This window comes from Pleurodeles waltl, chromosome 9, assembly GCF_031143425.1.
Source record: "Pleurodeles waltl isolate 20211129_DDA chromosome 9, aPleWal1.hap1.20221129, whole genome shotgun sequence".
Taxonomy (NCBI): Eukaryota; Metazoa; Chordata; class Amphibia; order Caudata; family Salamandridae; genus Pleurodeles; species Pleurodeles waltl.
In genome coordinates, this window is record NC_090448.1 from 144,736,115 (window position 1) to 144,762,717 (window position 26,603).

At 40.5% G+C, this 26,603-nt stretch overlaps 1 protein-coding gene across 2 annotated transcripts in view; it reads left to right on the forward strand.

Moving 5' to 3' along the window:
• The window catches only part of CACNA2D3 (calcium voltage-gated channel auxiliary subunit alpha2delta 3), a 2,455,990-nt gene that overhangs the window by 773,411 nt on the left and 1,655,976 nt on the right, over positions 1 to 26,603 (forward strand). For both annotated transcript variants that reach the window (XM_069206447.1, XM_069206449.1), the window contains exon 4: positions 21,037 to 21,096. In XM_069206447.1, the coding sequence (XP_069062548.1) occupies positions 21,037 to 21,096 (60 nt within the window). The remainder of the gene's footprint in view (positions 1 to 21,036; positions 21,097 to 26,603) is intronic.

Sequence of the window (26,603 nt, forward strand, 5' to 3'; positions counted from 1 at the left end):
TCAGGTCCAGGGATCTGCGAGCGACCTGGCCGAGCTACTTAAATGTAGATTATTGAATGAAGGTGTTGTTCAATCCTGGCAATTGTCTTCTTCATTTGGTTCTCTCCTGTGCCTTGGAGTATTGCAATTGTCGGGGCTGCCCCTGTGTCGGAACACATGTGAGAGAGCCATACTCTGGTGCCCTTCACCTAGTGAAGGGTAGACTTCTGAATGACTATCAGCTTCGTTTCTCCTACTGTCAGCATATTTTCTTTGCTTCTACAGGAAAAGGGAAGTGAAACATTGTTTGGAATACAAATTGCCCTTTCAAGTGTGACTCGAAGTATCTTGCGTTCCTGTGTTCTTTGATCTGCTCCTTCTCTTGTAAGGCCGTGCCATCAGTTCGCAATCAGTGTATCACTTTTATTCACCTCAGCCGTTCCTGCGCCTCACACCTTCTCATAGCGTCCAGTCTCTGTCGTTAGCAAATTGTGCTTTATATTTCATGTATCATTCCACCTAATTTTTTTCTACGTGATCTCTTCACAGCTCCCTACTCTCCAAATCTTAGAGGAAATCTACAGTCCATTTTTTTGCCTCCGTTCTTTTCAGCCTTTTCTCTGAGATATTACCTGATGGCATTCTCAGATTTTTTTACGAGTATGTTCACCTATACACTGAGGCCCGTATTTATACTTTTTGACGCTAAACTGCGCTAACGCAGTTTAGCGTCAAAAAGTTTTGCGCCGGCTAACGCCATTCTGAAGCGCCATGCGGGCGCCGTATTTATTGAATGGCGTTAGCCGGCGCAAGCAGACCGGCGCTGCCTGGTGTGCGTGGAAAAAAACCACGTACACCAGGCAGCGCCGGCGTTGGGAAAAATGGCGCTAGGGCGTCTTAAAAATGGTGCAAGTCAGGTTGACGCAAAAAATCGCCTCCACCCGATTTGCGCCATTTTTAACGACGCCCAGACGCCATTTACATGACTCCTGTCTTAGTAAAGACAGGAGTCATGCCCCCTTGCCCAATGGCCATGTCCCCTGGGCATGGTCATTGGGCATTGAGGCATGTAGGGGGGCACAAATCAGGCCCCCCTATGCCAAAAAGGGTCTTTTTTAGACGGGAACGCCTACCTTGCATCTCATTAACGCAAGGAAGGCGTTCACGCAAAAAAATGACGCTCTTTCCTCATACTTTGGCGCTAGACGCGTCTAACGCCAAAGTATAAATATGGCGTTAGTTTTGCGCCGAATTTGCGTCGAAAAAAAGGACGCTAATTCGGCGCAAACGGAGTATAAATATGCCCCTGAATACCTGTGAACCGGGAGCTGCACTTGTGAAGAGGCCTAACTGATACCAGTACAACCCATAGCTGCAGTGCTTAAGCCCACTCCTGTAAATCATAAATATTGACAATCTAGGTGTCAGTATTACATTGAAGCAATGAATTACGTGGATTGCTTAGTCAGCCTGCAGTCACTGATTGCAGAATCTGCCAGCGCCTTTGCTCTGGACTAACTTGACCCTTTAAATCTGTCAGTGCCTTTGCTGTGGGCTAACTTAACCCTTTCTCTCATCCTTACTCCTCTGTCTGCTTTTAAACATACATAGGTAAATACCACAGTGGTCAAGAGATGTCTCTCTGCATCACAAAATCCAGAGTACAAACTTTGCCTTGAGAGCTTTTTGCACTTAGAAGAAGTTGCAGATTTGAAGAGCAAGCTGTTTTCTACCAGAAGAGCACTGAATATGCTATGTTTGTGCTGCTTTAAGTGTCTCAGCTTCAATCCTGGTTCATGGATGGACGACTACACATCTCTACACTTCTCCCAAATGTCTTAACAGCAAAATACAGTCTCTATAGGATCTTATTTAAGCAGCCAACGAAAAAGGGTCAGAGAGTCAAGGCTGGTGACACAGCACACAACTCCCCATTAAAGTCGCAGGTGGAGTGGAATGGGAACAGGAAATATAGGAAATAGTACAGGGAAATAACATTGATCCATTGATGATATTGACTCGTTGTTGACATTGGGTCACTGATAACGCAAAGCCCTGGTTAATACAAAGCTACACAATATTGAGGCACATAATATAGTGTTAGTGCTTTTTTACATCAAAAGGGCCAACTGATTGTTGAGGGCCATGAGTGAGTCTCTAAGAGATGAGAACCCTAAACTTAAACATAGAATTGACCAAGACACAAAAGAAAAATCCACTCAGGACAATCCACACAAGACTTGATTCAAAGTACAAAGCACAAAGATTTATTTGAACATTGATAAGTCAATAAAGAAAGCAAGACATTGGTTAGTCAATCAATTCATAATTTTCAAAATGCAAATAAATGTAAAATATTATTGGGAGCAGAATCTAAACCTTAATCTAATTCATAGCCTGTATGACATATGAATGGGACTACTGCCTATGATTAAAAATGTTTTTGTCAACATTCACAAAGGGAAAGGGTCTCTTGGCGACCCATCCCGTTTGTCAATGGATACCTCTACATGGTTGTAATGAGCAAAGTATTAAAGTTTTGCAACAGAATCTTGGATGCAAAACATTAATACATGCCATTCTGATTCTGCCTTTGGAATGGATGACCTAAACATACCCCTTCCAATTACCGAATTAGCATTTGGTCCAAAGTCATGTTGTGATTCAGTAATGTGTTACCAAATGGCAGTTTGGGTTTCATACATGACAAACATCCTTTTTGGAGTAAAAAGTGGCCCAATTTGATGAATCATACCTTTTGGGAATGCAAGTGGGCTGATATATCTGCCTAATTCCCTATCAATCTACTCAAAAACTACGTTAGCTTGCCAAGTGTTTCTTACCCGCTCCTGTCTTTCTTGTGTTAATCTTCGATTTAGATCTCTTGTTTACCTTTGTGGTGGCCTCTGGAATGAGCTAACGGCTGTAGTTCATAAAAAACCTGACACTGTCTGTATTTACAAACATCTCAAAAGTTGTATAATTACTATCCCTTTTGCAAGTTGAGTAAATATTTACAATTTCATTGTTTCTTCTTCATTTAAATTGACTAGGTCTGTGTCATGATGTGAACATTTTACTAACATTCATACAGTTGCATTTTGTAACAGTGCTTCGAGTTAGGAGGCTGAAGAAAATCAAATATTTAAAGGCCATACATATATTCGACCTATGCCCATTGAGCATTACAGACGTTTTACCTTGACACACCACTGATCAACTAGTGAAGTTTGAGGCTTTAGTAAATTTGATATAGGAATGCACTATGCATTTGATAGACCTAGGAAAAAAATGTTCCTATCATTCACAAGAATTCCAGATGTACTGCTGTAAACCTGCTTTTACATACATAAATGTAGCAAGCATGCATGTGGAAATGTAATGGCCAAGTGCATTTGCACTTTTTAAAGATTTAGGGCCAAAGTTACAAGTAACTGGTGCAGTTTCACTGACCCTTTGCAATGGATAGCCAAGAACTGGTTGCCCCAAAAACAAGGAGCAAAATCAACATGGGTGTATGAAATAAATTCAATTGCTGAAGGGATTTTTGGGCCATTTCCATAATCTAGTCCCTGTTGTTTTATATCTCTTACATTGCTTAATTGTCTCTCAGTAGCAATAGTAGTGATGCATAGTGACTTTTGCATCATCCTGTTATTCATAGTTCTTGAAAGTGCTGGTTTAACACGTGTACTAAAACATTGTTCATGAGCTGCACCACTGTTGTGATATGTTTTGTGAAACACAACTGCACCAATTTATATTCATTGGGCAGGAAAAATTCATGTGATAGTCATCTATGTTTGGCAACATGTCCTATTGTTAACAAATTATATTGACTGGAAATATTTACACACATTAGGCCCAGTGATTCAATTGTTTCAATTCTCAAATCTATCTATCTATCTATCTCTCTCTCTCTCTCTCTATATATATATATATATATACATATATATATATATATATACATATACATATGTATATATATATATATATATATATATATATATATATATATATCCTAATCAAAGCATTTACCGTACTCGGTCTGTGCAGTCTCAGCATCTAATTTCAAGGAATTGCAATTTAAGGGGATGATGATTTAGAGTTAGGCCGACAGGGTACTACACCCTGTCTGCTACACTGCTGCTTTGTGCACTTTAAATAGAGTTTCATGAGCTATTGTGTTCCCGCCAATAGAGCCCCAGCTGAAACGTAGATGGAGGGCCCACAGACATCGGGCCATCCTTCTATGTAACTCAGAGTTCAGAAATATTGCTGCCGCTCAGAAAAGATACAATGTCCTCAAAGGAGCCACAGTGGTTGTCCCGCCTTTGAATGCGCAGATATCTCTGCCAAGCAGGCCGACATCCCTAACTATGGCAGGAGAAGGAGCGTTGCCAAAACACTAAAAGACTAAAATACTCCCACAGCTTCTATAAGACTTAGCTTAGAAAATGGGACCTTCGTGTTGTAAGATAAAAAGTCAAATTATGATTAATTCCGTACCTTTTTAATGAGGTATCACAAGCTTACTCATGATCTTATGGTTTAATCTGCATCTCAATGAACGTTCAATTCATTCATAATAATATTATGTGATCCTGTAGGTTCAGGTACATAAATATCACCAGTCATTTGCAGTTTGGCACTTTAATAGCTTATGGAGAGAAGCATTTTTAACAATAGGATATATAGAAGTACAATTTGGAAGTGTGAAAGCAAAATTTTGAATGCATGTATTTCATTCACCTATAAGACTGTTTAAAGCACACATGATAAACAAGCACTGGCAAAGCCAATGCATCTCATCCAGATGTGTTTATGTGAATCCACGCATGCATCTCCACGCTTTCCTACATATATGTCATGACACTATGATGGACCTAGTAGGGTATGTATATGTATATGGCACATACCCATCTTGCAATTGTATATTTAATCAATCAATCAATCAGCATTTGTAAAATGCAGCACTATCACCCCTACAGATATCTGGGTGCTGAGGGTGCCAAGTCTCAGTCGAACAGCCAGGTCTTGAGTTTCTTTCGGAAGTATGCCAGGGTGGGTGTGGTTCAGAGGTGAGGCGGGGCAGGTCATTCAAGGTCTTAGTGCCAATGTAGGAGAAGGTGCACCCCCTTCTGTGACTTTGACAAGTGTGGGGATTGTGCACGAGGGCAAGGGAGTTGGAGCACAGGAGTCTTGAAAGTAGATTGAATTTCAGTTGATGGTCCTTGACTGTGTAAAGCTTTATAGCTATGTGTAGGGTCCTGAACTGACACCTCTTCTGGATGGGGAGCCAGTGGAGGTTTCTGAAGTGAGGGATGATGTGGGTCTGTTTGGGGAGGCCTTGGATAATTCTGGCTGCCACATTTTGTATGGTCTGGAGTCTTTTAAGAAGCTGGGAGGGGATGCCTGCTTATAGAGTGTTGCCATAGTCGAGGTGGGTGGTGATGAAGGCCTGGGTGAGGGTTTTTCCCATGTTGACTGGGATCCATCTGAAGATTCTGCAGAGCATGCAAAGGGTGTGGGAGCAGGAGGCGACTGTGTTGACTTGTCGTTTCATGGTCAGTTTGTTGATGAGGGTGATGCCTAGGTTGTGTGCATGGTCTGTGGGTGTGAATTTTGGACTGAGTTCTGCTGACCACCAGCTGTTGTCTCCCGTGGAGGTGCTCTTCCCAAAGGTCTGTACTTCTGTCTTGTCTGAGTTGAGCTTGAGGCAGTTGTCTCTCATTCAGTTGTCTGGAGAGGTCATGGCGGTACGGAAGCTGGTTTTGGTGCTGGAGGGGTCCTCGTGAGCAATGGGATTAGTTGAGTGCCGTCAGCAGAGAAGATTATGTTGAGTCTATGAGATATGACAATGTGCTCAAGGGGGGTCAAGTAGATGTTGAACAGGGTGGGAATGAGGGAAGATACTTGGGGTATGCAGCATATGATGTCCTAGGTTCAGATGTAAAAGCAGGCAACCCAATGCTCTGTGTGTGACCTCTAAGGAAAGAGGCGATCCACTTGAGAGCATTTTGCTGTATGCCAATGTTGTAGACTGTCAATGAGGGTTTGTTGGGAGACGGTGTCAAATGCAGCAGAGAGGTCGAGAAGGATCAGGGCCACAGTTTCTCCAGGGTCAAGGAGAGATCTGATGTCATCGGTGGCAGTGATCAGAGCGGTCTCAGTGCTCTGGTTGGCATGGAAACCTGATTGCGAGGCGTCAGTAGGTGACTTTGTTCCAGGTTTTCGGTAAGTTGTTGGTGAATGGCTTTCTTGAGTACTTTCACTGTGTAGGGGTGCAGGAAAATCAGTCAATAATTTTTTAGATCACTGTGGTCTGTGGAGGGTTTTTAGAGGGGGGTCTGACCTCTTTGTGTTTCCATCTGTCAGGGAAGGCTGCCAAGGAGATAGAGGTGTTGATGATGCTGGTGTGGTTGATTCTGATTGGGATGGTTCTGAGGTTGAAGAGTCTTGGTGGTAGGGGTGGCTGGGTGCACCAGAGTGGATAGAAGTCATGATGGCCGTGGCAGTCTGAGTGGTGAGTTGACACCAGGTGGTGATAATTTGGCTGGTGCCCATTGATTGGTAGAGGTGGTAGAGGTTAAGGGACGTGGGTTGGGTGTCAAAATTGTTGTAAACGGAGGCGATCTTGGTGTGAATCTATTCCAAAAGTGAGTGGCAGTTCATGGGAGGGGTGGTTGGTGTTCTATGTGGCTTTCCGGTTGATGAATTTGTTGACTATTTTGAGGAGCTCCTTCGTGTGGTTGGCTGCCATGTCGAGGCAGGCTGAAATGGCTGCTTTCTGGATTCCTTGATGTGTAGGTTGTAGTTGCTGAAAGCTACTTTATGAGTGTCTCTGTAAGAGGGTTTTCTTGTGGCATGCCATTGTTTCTCGAGTTGGCAGCAGTTGTGCTTAACGTTTCTGCGCTCTGGGATGTACCAGCTAGTGTGTGTTGAGGTTTTGCTGTTTTTTGCTGCTTTCCACAGGGCGATTCTGTCTGTGCAGTTGGTGATCTATGCAGAGAAGTTCGGGATGGCTTGGTCAAGGTCTGATGATGCTTCAGGTTGGGTGGTGCTGAGGGTCTGTGTCCACTGTGTCTCAGTTACCTTGCTCCGACTGCAGAGGGAGGAGCTGTGATGTTTGGAGATGGCATGCTGAGCACTGGAGATCGTGAAGTGGATGATGGCGTGGTCAGTCAAGGTGAGTTCTGCAACAAATTATTCCAGCAATAGCAATATATAAGAGCCCTGATTATGCCAGGGCTAATGCTGAAGTAGGGCTTCAGTACTAGCAATTTCAATCCCTACTATAACATTTTCCTTATTTTGCCTCCTTTCTGCAGATCTACATACTGGGGCTGGAGGAAACAGTTAGCAATAGTTTCAGGGCTGGAATGCTTTTGAGTCTGTGCAACCCTACTAATGTGCATGTGCTAGGGATTTTTACCAGCTCTTCTATAATCCTTTAAACAGATAAAGGTTGGAAACATACTCCTGACAAGGGCAGAAGTAAAAATTCTTCCAGGGTTGGGACAAAAGTAGTTGGAGGAAAAGTGAACTGGTAAACTCTCAATAGATTTCCGCATGAGCAAATCTACATATGCATCTTTGCTCATTCTCAAATATCTTCTAGGAGTACGATTTCCTAGTATACTTCTGTAAATTCTTGTGAATTCATGAAAGCCACAAATTCAAAGCCATATACCATGGTTGCACTTTTGTGACTTTCTTTAAGAATTGGGTCCCTAACTAGGTCTGGTGTTAACTAAGACATATCTATCTATCTATCTATCTATCTATCTATCTATCTATCTATCTATCTATCTATCTATCTATCTATCTATCTGCTGGCTTTAATGTGAGTGATAGCATTCTGCTTTCAACAAGGAGCCTATTGGCACACAAAGTGGTTTTGTTTGGTGCCAGGAAGTACTTTGGCAATATGTGTTTTTTGAGAGCAAAAACGTTTTTTTTTTTTTTTACCAATGTTTGTTACAATGGTGAGGGCCTGGCAGCTCCTACTACAATAAAGTGTTACAAAAGCCATGTAAAAAAAGACACACATTGACAAAACCAAAAGAATGACAACCAATGTCAGATAGGTTGGCTTTGCCAGTGCTTGTTCATTTTCATGTTTCCCATAATCTTGTTGAAAATGGTTACACTGATTTTACATTATGAATATTTTTGGAAATACTAGCATGCATCAACACATTTTACTAAACGATGCTTCAAAGAAATAGCACCTTAAATTTCACAGTCATTTAGCAAACATTTTAGAAAACATTTATTTTGAAAGCAAAGAGTCATGAATCTTGCTTATAAGCATCTGAAACATTTGCATCTTATCAGAGAGCATTCTGAGAGCATTATACATACCCTCATATTGTTAAACTTTTCAAACATATGTGTACACTTTTATTTCTAGAACCACTGTCAGCAGTGCAGTGAGACCTTACAACGTTTATTTAGAGCTCGTAACCCTAATAATAAAGGATTTGCATTCATGAACTATATACAAATACTCGAACAGCATTAACATATGGACACAAATATTACTTCAACTGCAGACAGTTCTCTTCTCTGTAAACTGGCAGGCAAAGGGTTTGTGCTGCAGGGGGTTGAGTCTACTTGTTCCAAGGACAAAATAAACATGAAAACTTATTTTACTTGACCCCAAACTACGGCCCTCATTCTAAGATTGGCGGTAAATGGCACCTACCGCCTCTGTGACGGATTTGAAAGACCGTCACTACGGCTAACAGCTGTCCGCCAAATTATGACCACAGCCTAATTTCTGCCACAAGAAGGTCGGAAATCTGGCTGTGGCCAGACTGGCAGATGGTGTTAAGGTTGCCTTGCTACCACCAGCAGTGCCATGCCAATAGACCGCCGCCAGCTGTATTATGACAAATAATATGGCCTGTCGGTGTTCTGCTGGCGGGTGCTTCTGGCGGTAGGAGCGACCCGTCCCAATCCCTGCTGGAAGACCCCCTGGATGCGGGCAAGTTGGGCCTCCGACAGGGGAGTCAGGTGGGGGGAGTTGTGTGTGTGGGGTTGTGAGCATGTATGTGTGAGTGTGGGCGTGTATGTGACTGTGTGTGTAGTGTTGTGTACGTCGGTGTATGCATGTGTGAGAATGCGAATATGAATGGAAATGTGAATGCATATCTGCATGTCAGTGTGAATGTGTGTTTGAATGTGTGCGAGAATGAATGGATACATGCATGAATTAATGCGTGTATGCCTGTGTGAGTGAGTGTGTGTATGTGTGGTGCGTGTCTGTGTATGAATGGGGGTGGGGGACTGGAAGGGGGAGTGTGGATAGAGGGGGTGGGTGGCATCTGTGGAGTGTTTGGGGGAGTGGGTGAGCCTCCCACCAGTGACAGGGAAGAAATGCCCTGTCACTGGTAGGGCCTACCACCATGGTTTTTGTGGCATTACAAACACCACGAAAACCATGGTGGAAGGTAGGGTCAAAATGCTGCCAGTGGTACGATAGCGGCCAAAGGGCTGGAGATTGTTTTCTCCGGCCAGGCAGCTGCTACCGCCATGGTGGTCAGAATGGTATATTGGCTGGTTGGCTGCAGAGAACCCACCAATGTCATAATGTGGCGGTATGTGCTGCCAGCCTGTTGGTTGTACTACCGCCACATTATCACTGACCGCCAGGGTCACAATGACCCCCTATACGTCCTGGGCATTGAGCTATAGGAATTCCACACCTCTATGGTGGTCATGGTTTCCCAGATTTCTGAAGCATGCTTACAGAGAGAACGGGTGTTGAACAGGAGGCATTGGAGTGCTTCCAGGTTGTTTGTGGTCTTGTGGGCAGAAGTGGCTTGGGGTCCTGTTAGGGCTGGCAGGCCTGTGTTGCATGAGAAGCGGCAGGTGAAGGGTCCTTTGGCTGATTGCAGGGAGGATGTGTGGTAGCATTTGTTCCAGTGACTGGGGTCCAGGGCCAGAAGCTCCTTAGTAGTGTAGCGGCGAATGGCGGAAGTAACAGGTGTCCTGGTGCTGGGTGCGGTCGAGGCATGGACCGACACTGATGGTCTTGCTTTTGGTGCTCCAGCAGTGCACCAGTGGTGCATCCCCCATGTAGCCTCCATTAAGTAGGTGTAGGGCAAGGGTGGGGTGGCAGGAAAGGGTGGGTGGAAGGAAATGGCGGGAAGAGAGAAGAAGGAGTACATAAATGAGTAGAACAAAGAGAAAAAGGAGCAGAAGAGAGTGAAAAAGGAGCAGAAGAGAGGGAAAAAGGAGCAGAAAAACGAGCAGAAGAGAGGGAGAAAGGAGCATAAAAAATAAGCAGAAGAGAGGGAAAATGGAGCAGAACAATGAGCAGAAGAGGGGGAAAAGGAGCAGCACAAATCAAGGCAGCAGAGGGTGGCTGTGGGCAACCTGGACAGGAGACTGTCACGGGGGAGTTGGCACGAGGACCGACTTAAAAATAAATGAAAGGTGTGAGAACATGTGTTTACAGAAAGTAGTGGCTTGTAAGCAAATTCCAGCAGTCAGACTATCCTAAACAGTTTAAAGCAAATTTAAATTGAGAAATGGGCAGGTCCAGATCCAGACAGTAACAGTGGAGTGGTAGGTAGGAAAAAATGCCACTAACAAGCAACATCAATCAGGGGAAAGAGGGAGAGCCACAGAGGGAGAGTTGATGAAAAAGTCAAGCGGGAATGGGAAGAGTAGGCTTTGCAGCAACAACTAGGGGTTGGAAAGCAACATGGACAGCAACATGGACAACACAAAGGAATAGGCATATAGAGCAAGAAAACACTTGCACTTCACTGCTGCACTAAAAGTAAAAGAAAAAAAATATTTGTTCCGAAATGTGAACAGTTGAAGGGCATATCATTCAGTCAAATGGACAATAAAGAAGCTATGCTCCTCTGGAATGACAAAGACAAGAAGAGAAAGGAAAGCCGTTGAACAAGAAACAAGCTTATGAGCATGACAATAAAGCCATTCAATTAAATTCAATTGGTTTACCCAAAGCTTTAGGTTTATTGTTCACAATAGGTCATTCATTAACACACTGCTAAAGTTGTTGTAGGCAAGCACTAAAAAAAGACCTATCTCCCCATTCTGTAGTACTTTATTCTCTAACCATACATTGATATACTTTGATGGTATGCTAGTGTAAAGTGGTAGTTTGCTAGTTTGGTGTGGTGTTATGTGAAAGTGATGGAGTTGTATAGTAGTGTCATGTATAGTAGAGCAAGTTAGTTTTATTGTAGATTTTGCAATACGCTATGATCCAGTAGTACAGTAGTGAGAAGAGGCAGTATGGATGATTGATGTGGTAATATGAAGCCCTGCTTTGTTTTTAAGTTAAAGTGATATGGTGGTGTGGTGCAGACATGCAGTGTTTTGGAAGTGTGATGTTGTGGTAGCTTAGAATAATGTGCACAGTATTATGATTTGGTGTATGATAGAGTGATGTAGTGATGCGCCATAGTGATGTGGTGTTATGTTAAAGTGATGTGACGTATAGTGGTGTGATGTATTGCATGATAAAGAGATATGATTAAATGGTGTGCTTTGTTAGAATGATATGATTGTATGGTTGAGTATTAGACAGTATAGTAGTTAGTTGTGCTCTTCTCATGGTACAGCATTAGTATAATGTGTGCTGCTGCATGTTAGAACGATGTAGTGTTGTAGAAGAATGATGTGGTGGAATGACAGTACAGTGATGGTTGTGTGTTACAGTAATGCTGTTGGATGGTAGTGAAATAATTTTTCTATATCAAAGGCCAGATTTAGATATTGGCGGACGAGTTATTCCGTCACACCGGTGATGGAGATCCCGTCCCCCAAAATTTAAATCCCAAAGGATGTAATGGGATTTAGATTTCAGTGGATGGGATATCCATCAAGGTTGTGATAGAGTAACCCATCCACTTATATCTGAATCAGGACCTAAAGATTTCTGCATCATATCAACATGGACTACCTGTGTATTATTGATATTTAGATTGACCATAGCTAATGTAGGCCTGCATTTTAAAATGGCTAGCTTTGGTTGACATCTTGCTTCACATGGCACGTGACCTTTTATTTCTACGCAAGATGAATTTCAATGCTGTTGAATACAGATTTCTGTTTCTTACTTTCTCAAGAGAGGATATGTTTTAATTTTATTGTAATCATTATGGAATGTGATAATTAGTATCAAATATAAGAAATCACCTGCAGTGTACAAGTTGGTTCAATTTATCACGTTTTGTTGCAGATAAATGTAAGTTTGGGGGACAGCTAGAGAAGCTATATTGTGGAAGATCCTGAAAAATTAATGAGCTCAAGATTGCATCTTCATTCTTAAACCTGGCTGAAGTGTTTTAATGGAAAAGTGTCCATGTGTAGGTATAGCAAATGTCATGATTGTGTGTTTTAAGCTAGTGTAGAGTAACTTACAGTTCAGAACACTTGTGGAATGCTTACTGAGGTAATGTTTTCCAGACTTGAATAGAGCAGGAGATTTAAAGTACTCTCATTATGGGATAACTCATTTTACTTAACATTTCCTTTAAGGGGAATTTATGATAGCTCATCCTCTTACTTATATGACTTTGATTTAATTATTATATATTTACAAATTCATTCATGTATTGATTACTGATTGACACTAAATTGATGAGTGTGCCTTCTGTAAATGTTTAATCTTTAATAAACCCTTATGCTTTGAAACTTAACCACTCTGTCTTGGAGCCTAATGTGTTTCACATTGTTTAAATGTATCGATTAGTTGATCAGCCTCAGTTGTGAACTTTGATTCATTAGATATCGCGTTATGGGCACTAAATGTGTACAAAGAAAACCACTAACAGTAGTAACATATAGTGTTATGATAGTGTGATGTGGTGGTATGGTAAGGGGATGTGTTATTAATATATGGAGCCTACATGTATAATCAACTAGCAGCATGTGTCGCTACTCAATCCACATTGCTGTTTAGTCAGAGCAACTGCATCAGTAATAATACAATTATGGACATGCATTTCCATATGGAATTGCTATAATATTTAGAGATTTTCACTTTAAAATGAATGTTTAAACATGATTAGAATCCAATTTTGTTTAAAAACTATTTATTAAAAATAATAGAGTTAAAGTGTAGCACAGTAGAATGCCATATTGATGTACAGCCACTTCATGTCATACAAAACACTGGTGGATAATAACTGGATACATTGTTCTCATACATGTTAGTTTTACCCTTCAGGACCAATTTATATGTTAAAATAATTGAAGACACATTCAATAATAGAGTGGCAAAGTTAACATTTCGTAGGACTTGTTTTGGATCAAGAATCCCGTAATATATTGCCACGTAAGGATAGGTAATGCTCTACAGAGATGCACCTCCTGGTCTACATAAAACATACATGCCAATATACCTGATTCAGACAGGAGACTCCCGATTTTTTAAGCCAAAAATGGCTTTATTTTGGCTGTCTCCCATCTGAAATTACTTCTCCTTCAATAGAGGTCGATGGTGGAAATACATTCTTCAGATTATTTTGCAATAGTCTCCCACTTTTCTCTTCTAAAATGTTAACATGTGTGATGATAGGTCTTTGAACTTCTTCATTCATGTTCAGTTCTTTTGTTATCGTTATAGCAGAACCGCACTTATGTGCAAGTGTGGCCCTGGGAATGTCTCATGTTTCTGGAGTTTTTTCTGGTATATTGCCTCTTTAGATGATAGGCCTTAGTCACAAAAGTAAAGTAAGACTTTTGGTCTACGTTTACACCAAAAGTCTAACTTTAATACTTTTGGGTATTCACAAAGGTAAGTTATGAGTAGTATCTTTATGTCCGCACTCAACCGTCAGGGTGGAATCTCCACACTAGGGCCAGATCTCTGCCCCTATTGTGGAGATTCCTTTTTTATCACCAGAAGGGCTCTCCAATGATGTCAGCATTTCTGAATCCCCTTCCGTGCCCAGTGACACACTTGTTCAGCCACCAAGAACTGATTTTCTGGGCAGCGGTATGGCCTGGTACGAGCAAAGGGAGAATCCGCAGCTGTCTCTAGGGACCCCGCTGGGATTGCGCAGAGAAAAGCAGCCAGCAAGGAGAGAATTGACACGTGACAGGAGGCACTACTTCTGGGATATTCACATCTGCCGTTTGTTGTGGGCTGATGCCAGCACTGATGGGCAGAACTCTTAGCCAATGCCTAAAACCAGAAAACCTGTAGAAGCCAATGGCTGAAAGGCCTATTGAAGAAACCCTTTCTGTATGTGTGTGTGTATTCTGTGTATTGTTTGTATATTACATGCTGTGTTTTGTGCTGTGTGGTGAATTGTATGGCACTGTGTTCTGAAAATAGCCCTTGCCAGGCAGCTAACATTGCCTGTATGTGTGGCGTAAAACAAAGATATATGCTTCCTCTACAGTATCCTGCCTGGTTCAACAAATGTATTAACATCATCCTCGTAATTTTAGCCCATCAATTCACCTCATATACAATGTTCTGAATGCTGTACTAGTATCAACTATCTCATTAAATGTAAAAAAATATGCATAACATAATTGTCTTTGGGCTCATTCCGTGATAAGCATTGCAGTTGCAAATATTGTAAATAATGCTCATTAATTTCTCACCACAAATAAAATTATTAATGATGCTATATTTCTCAATAAGCATAGATTTAGCATGATTCAATGAACCAGAGTTAATTAATGAGTTCAGCTAGGACTAGGAATGGCAAAGCCAATGGGTGCTGGCCTTAGGAAGCATGCCATTATTTAGATACCCTTTTTGCGAATAAATAAAAAGATAAATCAAAAGTTTATAAGAGAAATAGAAATGCTGGTGACAAAAGTGTTAAGCCTATGTGTACAACTTACAGTAGGAAAAGGGACTCTTTTTCAGGTGACTATGCACATCTGTTTTCACACAATGCTTTCATTCATGGTTCAAAATAAGCAATAGAAAGGGAATTTCCCCATTTCACCATGCTATACGCTGTCTTGGTCACAAATAAAATGCGAACGACATTTGAGTGTCCCAAAGGATGAAGAGGGCTAACCAAAAATCCCTCTTTGTGTGTATACTTGCATACATTTTGATTAGGAGTTTGAAACAGGAGCCTGGTAAATAGCTAAATCTGCCTCTAGGCTACATTTAAAAGTGCGATTTACCTCTATCACAATGTATGTACAGTATCACTGTACGATCGTGGGAATAAAATGACGTTTCATATTTTTAGCTCATTTGCCATCCTTTAGTATTATTGCGCAGCTGAAAATCATTCTATCCTTGTGATGAGAAACATTACTACAATTGCACTCTCTTCTAAAGGCCCTCCCCAGCGGGACATCGTGCATTCTCTCACTGGTGCTTTATCTTGAACAGTGGCACAATGTAAACCACAATATGTTACATTGTGTAGATTTTAATAAGTCTTGGGGCAAAAATAGTATTTTTAAATAATTTCCAATCCTCATTGTATTGTAAGTAATTCATTAGTAGCAATGTAAAATAGAATAACGGCAATCTCTAGACCTCGCCTGTATCTTGCATTGCCACACTGTACAAAATTCATCATTTGTTGTGTCTGGCCAGAAATACATCTAAAACAAAAGGAAAAATTGATGCTGAAAGCCAAAGCTTAGGTATTTCCATTGGTCAAATAAATTCTGTCTTATTAATTTTTGGAGATGTGATGTTACACCATGTGTTTCATATCCAGCAGGGCCCGCTTTAGCGCTGGTGGCGCCTGGTGCAACAATCCTTCTCCTAGGATTCTCTCACTATCATCCAGCAGAAATCCCTATGATCTCTCCTAGCCCCTCTCTCACATACATTGATTTTGTTTTAAAGTGCTGGCAAGGGCTGGCTTTGCTAATCCACATAGCTATCCACATAAAATACAGATCTGTTCTTGCAGCAGACATATTAACCCTCTGTGCTACTTTATGGTGATTCAAAACTGCCTCAAAACAAACCTCTGATCTCTCTCTCTCTCTAGCAGGAACATTACTTATAAGAGTTATCTTGACATTTTTATTGCTGCCTATTAGCTAGACTCACAAGGAACTTTGCATCAGGTGCTTTTCAATCATATCATATCTTAGTGCTAACCCCCTCCTTCAGGTCATTGTTCCTAAAGGTCAGTACCCAGTGTCACTGCACTGGTCCCACTACTCTAAAGCCGGCCCTTATGTCCAGTGGCCTCCATCCTGGAATGAAGGAAGATGGCTTGGCACAAGCAGAGGTTGTTTTCGTTTTAGTTAATTTGCCTTACTTCAAAATGGGGGAAGCTCAGTACAGTGAGTGGTTCAATAGCATTGTAGTCTCAGCTGTTCAAATGTGATGTCCTGTTGTTGTGACTGGGTGCAGATTTTGTAAGACAATTTTTCTAATTTTCAGAGCATCTGGAGAAAATGCTGTTGCTTATGAAAGAGAAAGCGATTCTGCTCATTCTGTGTCGAGAGCAGTATATATATATATATATGTATATATATATATATATTTTTTTATTTATTTTAAGGCCCGTTTGGATCACGTTCTCTCTGCGAAAACGCCTTCCCAAAACTGAGTCAGAGGTGCATGTAACGCAATAATGAAACAGATCACTTAGCTGAAGATTTTGTAAAATACACGTCAGTGTCAAGCTATAAATGTGCCGAATCATTGCTTAAATTAATAAATATTTAATTGCTCTTATCTTAATTTAAATGTATATACCAAACTGCCTTTTTGCTTAATATTGATACGAATGTGTTTTTCTTTCATGACAAACAGTAAATAACATTAAAAACAAGTATCGTTGTACTAAATAGGCTAATAAAACAGCACATCCTTATTTCTAGAATAATTTACGATTTCAGACAATCCGTTGCAAAATGCATTTATTGTAGAAGCAAGTGTAATAACCGCAATATTAGTGTTAAAAAATGTCTTCCCACAAATTAATTTCTCCCCGTGAGAGAAGCCATCTTCCCCTAGTGCTGCAGCAAATGCTAATAACCAGTTTCTGCAACCGTGGACTAGCCTTACATGCAGTGCTTAATTTGTGCTTGTTGTTGCCGGTGCAGAGCACTGGCACTTATTTTTGTGGGCCGGCGCTTATTTTTCTGCCTCATGCATTTACTGCGAGCAAAAGACACACATGGGAAAGATGGAGGAAGAGCAAAAAGAAAAAGCGTCACAAAAGGAGAAAGCAGAAAGCTGCAAAAGTGAGCTGAAGGGGCAGGGAGTGCTTTTAAATGGATTGAGGAGGCCCGAGATGGCTTCAGAATTAGACTGCCCCAGTGTTCCATGTTCGCACATTTAATTGCAGCAGCCGCGTGTTTAAGAGGAGGGCTTTGAGCACCGGCACCTTTTTATTTACAAATTAAGCACTGCTTACATGCAGACAGTGAGATTGCACTAAGAGATGGAGAATTGTGTCAGACATATCAGAATGTCATTCACTGTAGCTGTCTATCCATATGTTGCTTAAAAGATCTCGTTTACACCATTCTCTTCACTATCTCGTTTTATGCACATTCTCCTCATTGGTAGGTCGTTTCCACTTCTCAGTTCTCATAGCAGATCGACAATGGTGGAAGATTGTGTATGGCTTTTATACTTTTTTACTTGTTTTGCTAGTGGTGCTCATTTTAGGACATTTCCTTCTCTACATTCAGTCCTAGCTTCAATTTAAACATAACACACTTGCTTCATAAGATAACCCCACTTTAGGATAAATCTACTTGTCTACACAGTTTATTCCTCAGACACCCACAATCTAGCACCATTAGATCACCAAAAATTAAATTCATTATCACAACCTACATAGAAAAATTAGACCTTCTAGTTCACGCTCTCCTTTTACATCACGTTCATTCAACACAATTCACTCCATCAACTTTACTGTTCAGCTATGCTGCAAACACCTCATATCTTGGTCCTCATCACGGTAACTTTGCAACATCACTGCATGCTTTCATATGTTTTGCTGTTCTTCAGAGCATCTTGTATCACAATCCCGAAGCTGGTCCATTTCAGGTGTGAATCACTCGTTCATCTCTGCATTCAGCAATTACAGTGTACAAATTAAACTTCCAGAGCAAGATGGTAGCATGACTGGATCAACTATTGATGCCTCTGATGAGGGACAATCCAGAGCGATCTGTGTTTTTTTTATTTAGGTTAACGTACCAGCCAGCATTTGATCACTAGTAAGATTATCATGTTTCCTCATTTTAAAAATAGTGATAATATATACATTTCAAGAAATCAAACTGAAAATCAGCAACACATAGGGCCGGCTATACAAAGCATTTTTGTGGTCGGAACGGCCTGATTCTTAGAATAGGCCCATTCGCAACTGCAAAAGAGCTTTTCCAAATGTACAAAAGCACAAATTGCACGTTACTGAATCCCAATATGTGTTACAGATTCGGTATTTGGAAGAAGAGCGTTTAGGGCATATCTTCCAAATACTGAATCGGTATGGTATGTGCTTGCCTCTGGACCCCTTCTCCTATGAGAATGTTAAAAAAATAAAACTTCAAAGTTTCATTTTTTTTCTTTTTAAATGCGTCCCATTTTCCTTTAAAGAAAATTGGCTTTATTAAAAAAAAATAAGTTGAGCTTTATTAAAAATCAATCACAGACATAGTCATCTGCTGAACTTTGCAAGCCACTATCTGTGTGATGGCTGCGATTCCTAATGGGTGGCAAATTGCAACCTACCTCATTAATATTCATGAGGGAAGTCGATGTGTGACCCATTAGGAATATCTATTTCAAAGATGTAGGCGTTCTTACATTAGGAATTGTGATCTCTTAATTGGGATTCTGCAAGGAAGTCACAATTTTAGATAATTTTTTTACATCTGGCCCTTGATTCTTGAATGAAGACTGCCTGAAAAAACTTTGAGATTTTTAGAAGATGTTACTTTTTATTTTGAAAGAGCTTTCCTAAAACATCTCCCATTCTCATCTATCATTCATAATGCATTATGTATATTTTGGAATTAACAATTTTTGACAATTTTATGAAGTGTGGAAAAGGTTACTCTAAACCGATCAGTGAAAATGTCCCTAGTCCTCCACTATCAACACACTCTACTTCTGCTTTTCACTAAAGTGATGTATTCCTGAAATTCAGCAGCACTCAAACCCCTAGGCAGTGCTTTACCCTGTAAAATGCTACCTGACACCAGAGATCACGGAAGCTTAAGAGTGTTTCTGTCCCTCCAGCTACATGTTTTGTAAAACCATTTTACCTACCCCAAATCAATGATAGCCCAGTGTTCATTACAGCACTGCCTCGGGAACACATGCTGGCTGATGTAGTTGGCGAATCTGTACCAGGTGACCTACAGAACTATCAGCAGTCATAATCACTATGCATATCTAAGGACAACTCCCAGGTCAGGGTCAGATCCTGTCAGATCTCCTTGGCTGCTATCGATATTTACCTTGAAGATGGTCAGCACAATTTCTCCAAAGTGAGTGTGCTAATTCAGGCTCTATGCGAGTATAGGAAGTAGGTGTGGACAAGGCTTCAGCTAATGCAAGAATCTCATCAGATTGCTGTTTTTAGATTGGTCACACGTCTCGAAAGTGGCAAAGGTAAAGTTGGGGGACCTAATTTGATTCCGTAATTTAACAGTCCAGGTTGCATTTGAGTCATGATTTTTAATGCATTTTCCAAATCTGAGTACCAAGTTAATAATAAGTAACATTTTATTTAGAAGAGAGATGTCAGATAGAATTGCAGTACTATTCAATTTATGAGGTGGAATATAGAGGGGATCCTATCCCTTATCCAGAGCAGCTAAATACTGCTGACATACAAGCACTGAGTTATTAATAGTTTAATTTACCTCAGTGGTAGCCATGGGCATAAACAGAGGATATTGCATCACTCCATTTTTGGAGAGCATATGGACCTGGCGTCATCTTAACAGACCCTGGGCCAAAGCCGATGTCCTATGCTAAGGGTAATACATTGAAAGATCTAATGTACACACACAAAAGTAGATGTCTGTGTGTACAAGGGTGTTTCAATATGTGTTGTCTGAATGTGCATTCACCAAAAATAAGCAAGCATTAAAATAATAGAATATGCACCTTAAAATACAAATGAGCTATAGCCTTTATTAATGCTTATTTCACCTTTGCAAGACATACATACATCTGGGCAAAACTTTTAAAAGTTGTTGCAATCTCGCGTAATTTCTGATATTTTGCATTGAACATGAAATTCCTCAAATTACACCATTAAACCACTTCATGCAATTTCACGTCATTTCAATAGAAATTCTTTAGTTGGCGTACATGAATAACAGGAACAGATAGAAGGCGAGGGGCTGTTGATGGTAGCACTTGTGTTTCTTGCACTATTTTTTTTACCATACAATGTGTCCTTGCATCCCAAATGAACAGTGCTTATTTTGTAAATAAAAATGTGTGGGTGCCTAAGGTCTCCCCTGACACACTCGACTTTTGCAAATAAATGTGGGAGCTCAAAATACTGAAGCAGCATAATGCCAAACCCATTCCGGGCCTCTTTAATTGATTCACTGTCATTCCCTGCCCCTTCAGCTTACTCTTGCAGATTTCTGCTTTCTCAGTTTTTCAAGCTCTTTCGTCTTTCTCTTTCAGCATCTTTCACTTGCAGTATCTGCCTGATGCCGAAAAATAAGTTAGGCCCCCAAAACTAAGTGCAGGTGCCCGCCACCGGAAACGACAAGCAACCACCAGCTCAAATTAAGTACTGCAAATGAATGGGAGGACTCATTTTGCCCTAAAGTAAAGCGCTAAATGCCATATTTGTAGTTTGCATACATTTTTATCATTTTTCTGGTTTCACGTAATTATAAAAAAGGAAATTACGTGAATTTCATAGATGCCTACCCAAAAACCGATCTCTTCATGTGTATGCATGCTGTGCTGAGGTACGTACTTATCAGGCCGTCACAATGTGAGAAAGAACTATCTCAGTTTAACATGCAGCTCATTTATGGTACCAAGAATGTATAAAGTACTGTATGCATATTTATTTTATATCTGCAATACAATTATAAATAATACACATTTCTTTTTTCTAGCGGCTTGTGGAAGCAGCGGAAGAAGCTCACTTGAAACATGAATTTGATGCAGACTTACAGGTATGCTTGCATATCTATCCAATCAGTTGGTTACTGAACATAGTTGAGGAAAAACAATCACTGAAAGAAATGTACACTAATTATTAAACTCTATAAAATATGCACCTAAGGTTAATAAAAATGAATGAATTATGTCGGTCGTCATCTTGTTTAATTGAAAAGTGCCATCTTTACAAATAATGGGCCTGATTCTAACTTTGGAGGACGGTGTTAAACCGTCCCAAAAGTGGCGGATATACCACTTACCGTATTACGAGTCCATTATATCCTATGGAACTCGTAATACGGTAGGTGGTATATCCGCCACTTTTGGGACGGTTTAACACCGTCCTCCAAAGTTAGAATCAGGCCCAATGTGTCAGGTCAATCACTTGTGATAATATACACACTGCACTGAAATTGCATGCAGTACATTTAGAAAAGTTTGAAACGACATATGTACCTTACTCTGATACAATAAAAGCTAGAGTACAGACGAGGCTTTCAGATGCCAAGAGCAAAAATATAAACACACATTTTCAGGATAAAATCACTCTCTTCTCCCTAAAGGAAGCTTTCCTTCTTTGTATTTAATAAACCGAGATAACAAGCTGAATTAAAATACAATGAGATGTACAGTCCTGACAAAGACACTGTGACAATTAGATTTGACTTTTGCTTTTGACTTTTACAGGGAAAAAAAATGGCCTAGTTTTTAATTCAGAACACTCAGCTGTGCCACATATTGTACATGATTGAAATTGAATATAAACCACTTTTCTGCTTATGGCGGGAAATGGTTGACTTATCTCAGTGTCCCATAGCTGCCAGGGTGCGGTTTCTTTAGGCATGTGAGAACAACACACGCCTCTTTCCCTCCCTCTCTCCACAGGCAGGCAAAGGAACGCAGGTTCTGGTGGAAACTCTGCCTTCTCTGCACTGCTTCATTCACCTCATAAACCAAAGCTACACGTTCCTCTTACCCTGGGTGTCCTCAGCTGTTAGGAACAACAAAGAAGCAGGCAGAAATCCATAAGGTTGCACTGGTATGCGTGTGATAGGATAGTCTTCAACTCAGGAGAGGCTCGCTGGGCCTCGGAAGGAGCGGCACACGCAGGAGTGGGGGTGAATTGGGGTTAAGGTAAATAAAAATAAAAATTACACTTTCCTCCATTGCCTCGCTGCGCCACGCTGAACCGATCCACCCGCTTCTCTGCTGGCTGCAAGAGCTGGCTCCCAGCCTGCCCTGTGGACAATTCTGACACTGCTCAAAATGAATGATGGGAGCACCCAGCCAGGACAATCCCAGGCAGACTGGGAGCCTGTACAGGCTCTCTCCAGCCCGTCAACTGTGTTGCTGGGCTGGAGAGAGCCTAGTGCACATGCGTGTTTGGCTGGCCCACGAAGGCTGATCAAACATACATTCGTCACCCCCACAGCCCCGCCCTTTAAAAGAAAATTAAAATAAACAATTTTTATTATTGTTTTATTTTAAAGGTTTTGCAGCTGCTGCTGCTGGTGAGGGGCAACCAATTTCACTTTTATGTGAATATTGCCACAGAGGAGAAAACTTTTGTTTGCGTCCCCATTCAGAAATGTCTACATGATCCAAAACTGTTATAAATGCAGCAGCTCCCTATGTACCGAAAATCTGCATTGCCTTGATGCATGCTTCTATCCTCATTTAAAACCGACCTAAGCTGCCTCAGCTGATTGAAAACAAAGTTGACTTTTCCAAATATATTTAACACTGTGATTCTAGTGTTAAGTCATCCGTTGTTGGGGAGACTATTCCTGATATAATTAACTTGCTGCCAGGTGCCTTCAGCTATGGTTTTTATGTATTACCCATGCAGAGACTTTCCACATTGACAAAGCACTTTTTATTACTCTTAGCAATTGTGCCTGTTGCAATGAGGTAATCGTTGCCATAATCTTGCATATGGCTACCACTAATTCAATCTTGTCTAATATGGTCACTAAGTCAACACTAATAATATTAGTAGCTCATGTTGATTTTCATTGAAAGTAATTAGCTGTTTTCATGGAGAAGGTGGGAGATCCTTTCCCTAAAAAAACCTACACCCACTGTTGTGAAAGTCACCCCACCAACCATCTATAATAGTTAGTGATGGACTATTGATAACTGACGTAATGCTTCCACTGAATTTCAAAATGTTTAGGAGACTCTTGTTGGAATAGGTCCTCTGTCCTTTGTTCTTACTCTCCTTGCCCTTCTAATGAAATCCATCCCGGGAGGCAGAGTACCAGCCTCTTAGAGCTAGGAGGGCTGCATTGGTCCTTTAAAAACTCAAACATATCCACCTAAGTGATTATGCCGAATATGTCTTTATGGGTACAATCAAAGCAGGAAATTTCAGCCAGGCCTCTTTAAGGCAACATGAATACTAGGAGGCTCTTGCTAGCTGCTGTGCAATAGCTGAAAGCTAGACTTAATTTACATTACAATTTTTAAACAGGCTGTAAAATCAAACATCAACATTTTTTTCTCACAACATAACTGCCAGATTCTTTCATTTTGAAACAAAATAAATATACTTCTCAAATACCTTACATTAATCTAATGCATCTAGTCAGAACAGAATACTATGCATTACAAAAGAAGAAAGGTTTTATAGCCTGGTGGCTTGTCAATGTAATTTGTGTCATCACGGTGGCAGCCTTCAATAAATTCACAGCTCAGTAGGAATTAGCAGGCCTTTTCATAGGTAGCACACTGATTTGCAGACGTTCACTGGTACACACAGTGGTTGCCTCTAAGAGCTCCCTGGAATACATAATATATAGAATTCATTAAAAAGACACTACCAATTCAACCATCTACTGTGTTCCCTAGATAGCAAATGTGATAAATCTTGAAGATGAATTCAGTTTCACAAAGTTACCCAAGAATTGGTGACATTATACTGATATTTTGTCTATCCTGATTAGTACCATAAAATTAGACAAATTACACTTTCCTTCTTAACGATTATAAGTAATTTGCAAAGTGCAATATTTCTTTTCCCCACTGCTGAAGGAACACTGGGTAATAGTAGCAATCTGAACTGCTTATGTCCCTTCTCAAAATAACTGCTCGGTATGGATCCCCATATGTCAAAAGTTGCCAAAGTTGTTTTTGGACCAGGGTTTACTGCACTATATGAGTTCTCTCAAATAAATTGCTGGTGGATCTTTGCATTTCTTTCAAGGTTTTCTGACTGTCACACACAGAGTATCATGAATGATGTGAAAAAGTTGATATTTCACATGCCTCACATCTTAGGTCAAACAACCAGGCTTCGACCATATCTCAGTACCAAGCAGAATATCTCCAACACATCTGGCAGTAGTCTGGAGGTTTTAAGACCCTTTCAGCAATGCTGCTTTGCCTACATCTAAATAATTTCAATATATTTATATAAAATGTGAAATTATTATCTTTACCTCAAATATAGCAATAGCAAGTAATATATTAACCAGTATATGATAAGCAAATTAAATTAACACCTAATTAGCATAGTGTGTGAACTGGATAATAAAGGCAACAGGTTGACCTTAAAGTTTTGGAGAACAACCACAATATACTCGCCTTGAAGTAACAATATTGAATGTTCCTCATGTTGCACTTTTCAAAGTCTGTACCTTTGTTGCAATTTAGTCTTCCACATCTTCATATAGTAAAAGGATTTCTGACTTTGTTGTCTGGAAATTAATATTGAATTATAATCATTAAATTAATATAATCGTTGCACTTCTACAAATATTGGATAGCAATTCGTTCAAATGTCAGAGAGTTAAACAGTTCTCTTGAATAAAGAGAATGAACTCTATTCTGTAACAAGGGGTGGGATTGAAGAGATGTGCTTTGCATCCAGACTTTACTGGGCATTTCATCAGCATTCAGTGGTAAAAGTAATCACGTCCTAGGCATAAATTGTTACCAGGAAAAACAAAGATAAATAGCCTAGTTTATCTCCTTTCTTACAAACTTGTTTTTAGAATTCGTTTAGAAACATTCAAATCCACTAGTGCTAGAGCAGGAGTTTTTAACAGAATTATTAATGAATATTTATGTATCCTGAGTGTTGAATTTGCGTAGAAAGTATAATAATGTAGAAAAAATAATGCATGCATTTGAAAGCATGACCACGATGAGTGGCCGCCAATGTTCACAAAGTAGACTTATTAATGGCTTAATAATATGAAATGATGAGCATATGTTTGATTAATGTAGTAATATGTCATATTTAGGGCTATGAATTATGTATTAGCTTTATTAATTGAAAGCCTTAACTTAGCGGAGGTCTTGACCTAGTTGCACTGCCTCAATGTCAAGCTGCATTTCTTGCACACTTAATAAAATGTCTGCTTAGAGAATTAAACTGTAATTTTCGACTGTGCTGACCTAATGCGCTCGTAGCTAAAAGTCTTTCTCATGAGAACTGCTAGCTACAAGATGTTGTTCCTGTGGAATGTAACAGTGTACATGTAACGTGTGTAAGACTGACTTTCTCAGGAGAAGAACAATAACCATACTGACTGGAGTATAAGCTGTAACAATATTGTTACCTGACGAGCTGGATGGATGAGAACCGTAAAAGAGGAACCAATCATCAACATGTGAAGTGTGTACTGGTAGAAATGTAGATTTGAACTGTCAGTCTGACCCAGACAAGGAATCCAAAAACAGGCAGCGTCACAGAATGGTTTAAGCAAGCAAATGCCCACTTTCTAAAAGTGGCATTTTCAAACTAACAATCTAAAAACCACCTTCACTATAAGATGTATTTTAAAATTGGGAGTTCAGAGACCCCAACATCCAGATGTCTATCTGCTCTCAAAGTGAAACTGAACTTTAAGGATATTTAAAGGCAGCTCCATGTTACCCTATGAGAGAGATAGGAGTTGCAACAGTTAAAGCCAAACTTTGCATTATTTCACTGTTAGGACTTGTAAAAATACACAGGTATATGTCCTACCTTTAACAAACATTGCACCCTGCCCCTGGCGATACCTAGGGCCGACCTTAGGGGTGCCTTATATGTATAGAAAGGGAAGGTTTGGGCCTGCCAAGTGGGTACACTTGCCAAGTCGAATTGGCAGGTTAAAACTGTACATACAGACACTGCAGTGGCAGGTCTGAGCCATGTTTACAGGGCCACTCATGTGGGTGGCACAATCAGCGCTGCAGGCCCACTAGTAGCATTTGATTTACAGGCCCTGAGTCCCCCGGTGCACACTCCTAGGGACTTACCAGTAAATCAAATATGCCAATCATGGATAAACCAATCACCAATACAACTTACACAGAGATCTTATGCACTTTAGCACTGGTTAGCAGTGGTTAAGTGTGCAGAGTCCTAAAGCCAACAAAAACAGGTCAGAAAAAATAGAAGGAAGGAGGGGAAAAGTTTGGGCATAACCCTGCAAAAAGGGCCAGGTCCAACACTGTCCAATTTTGCAGTACCCACAGGGACATTGTTAAATTTGTCACCCACCAAAACATTCATACTCAATAATGTATA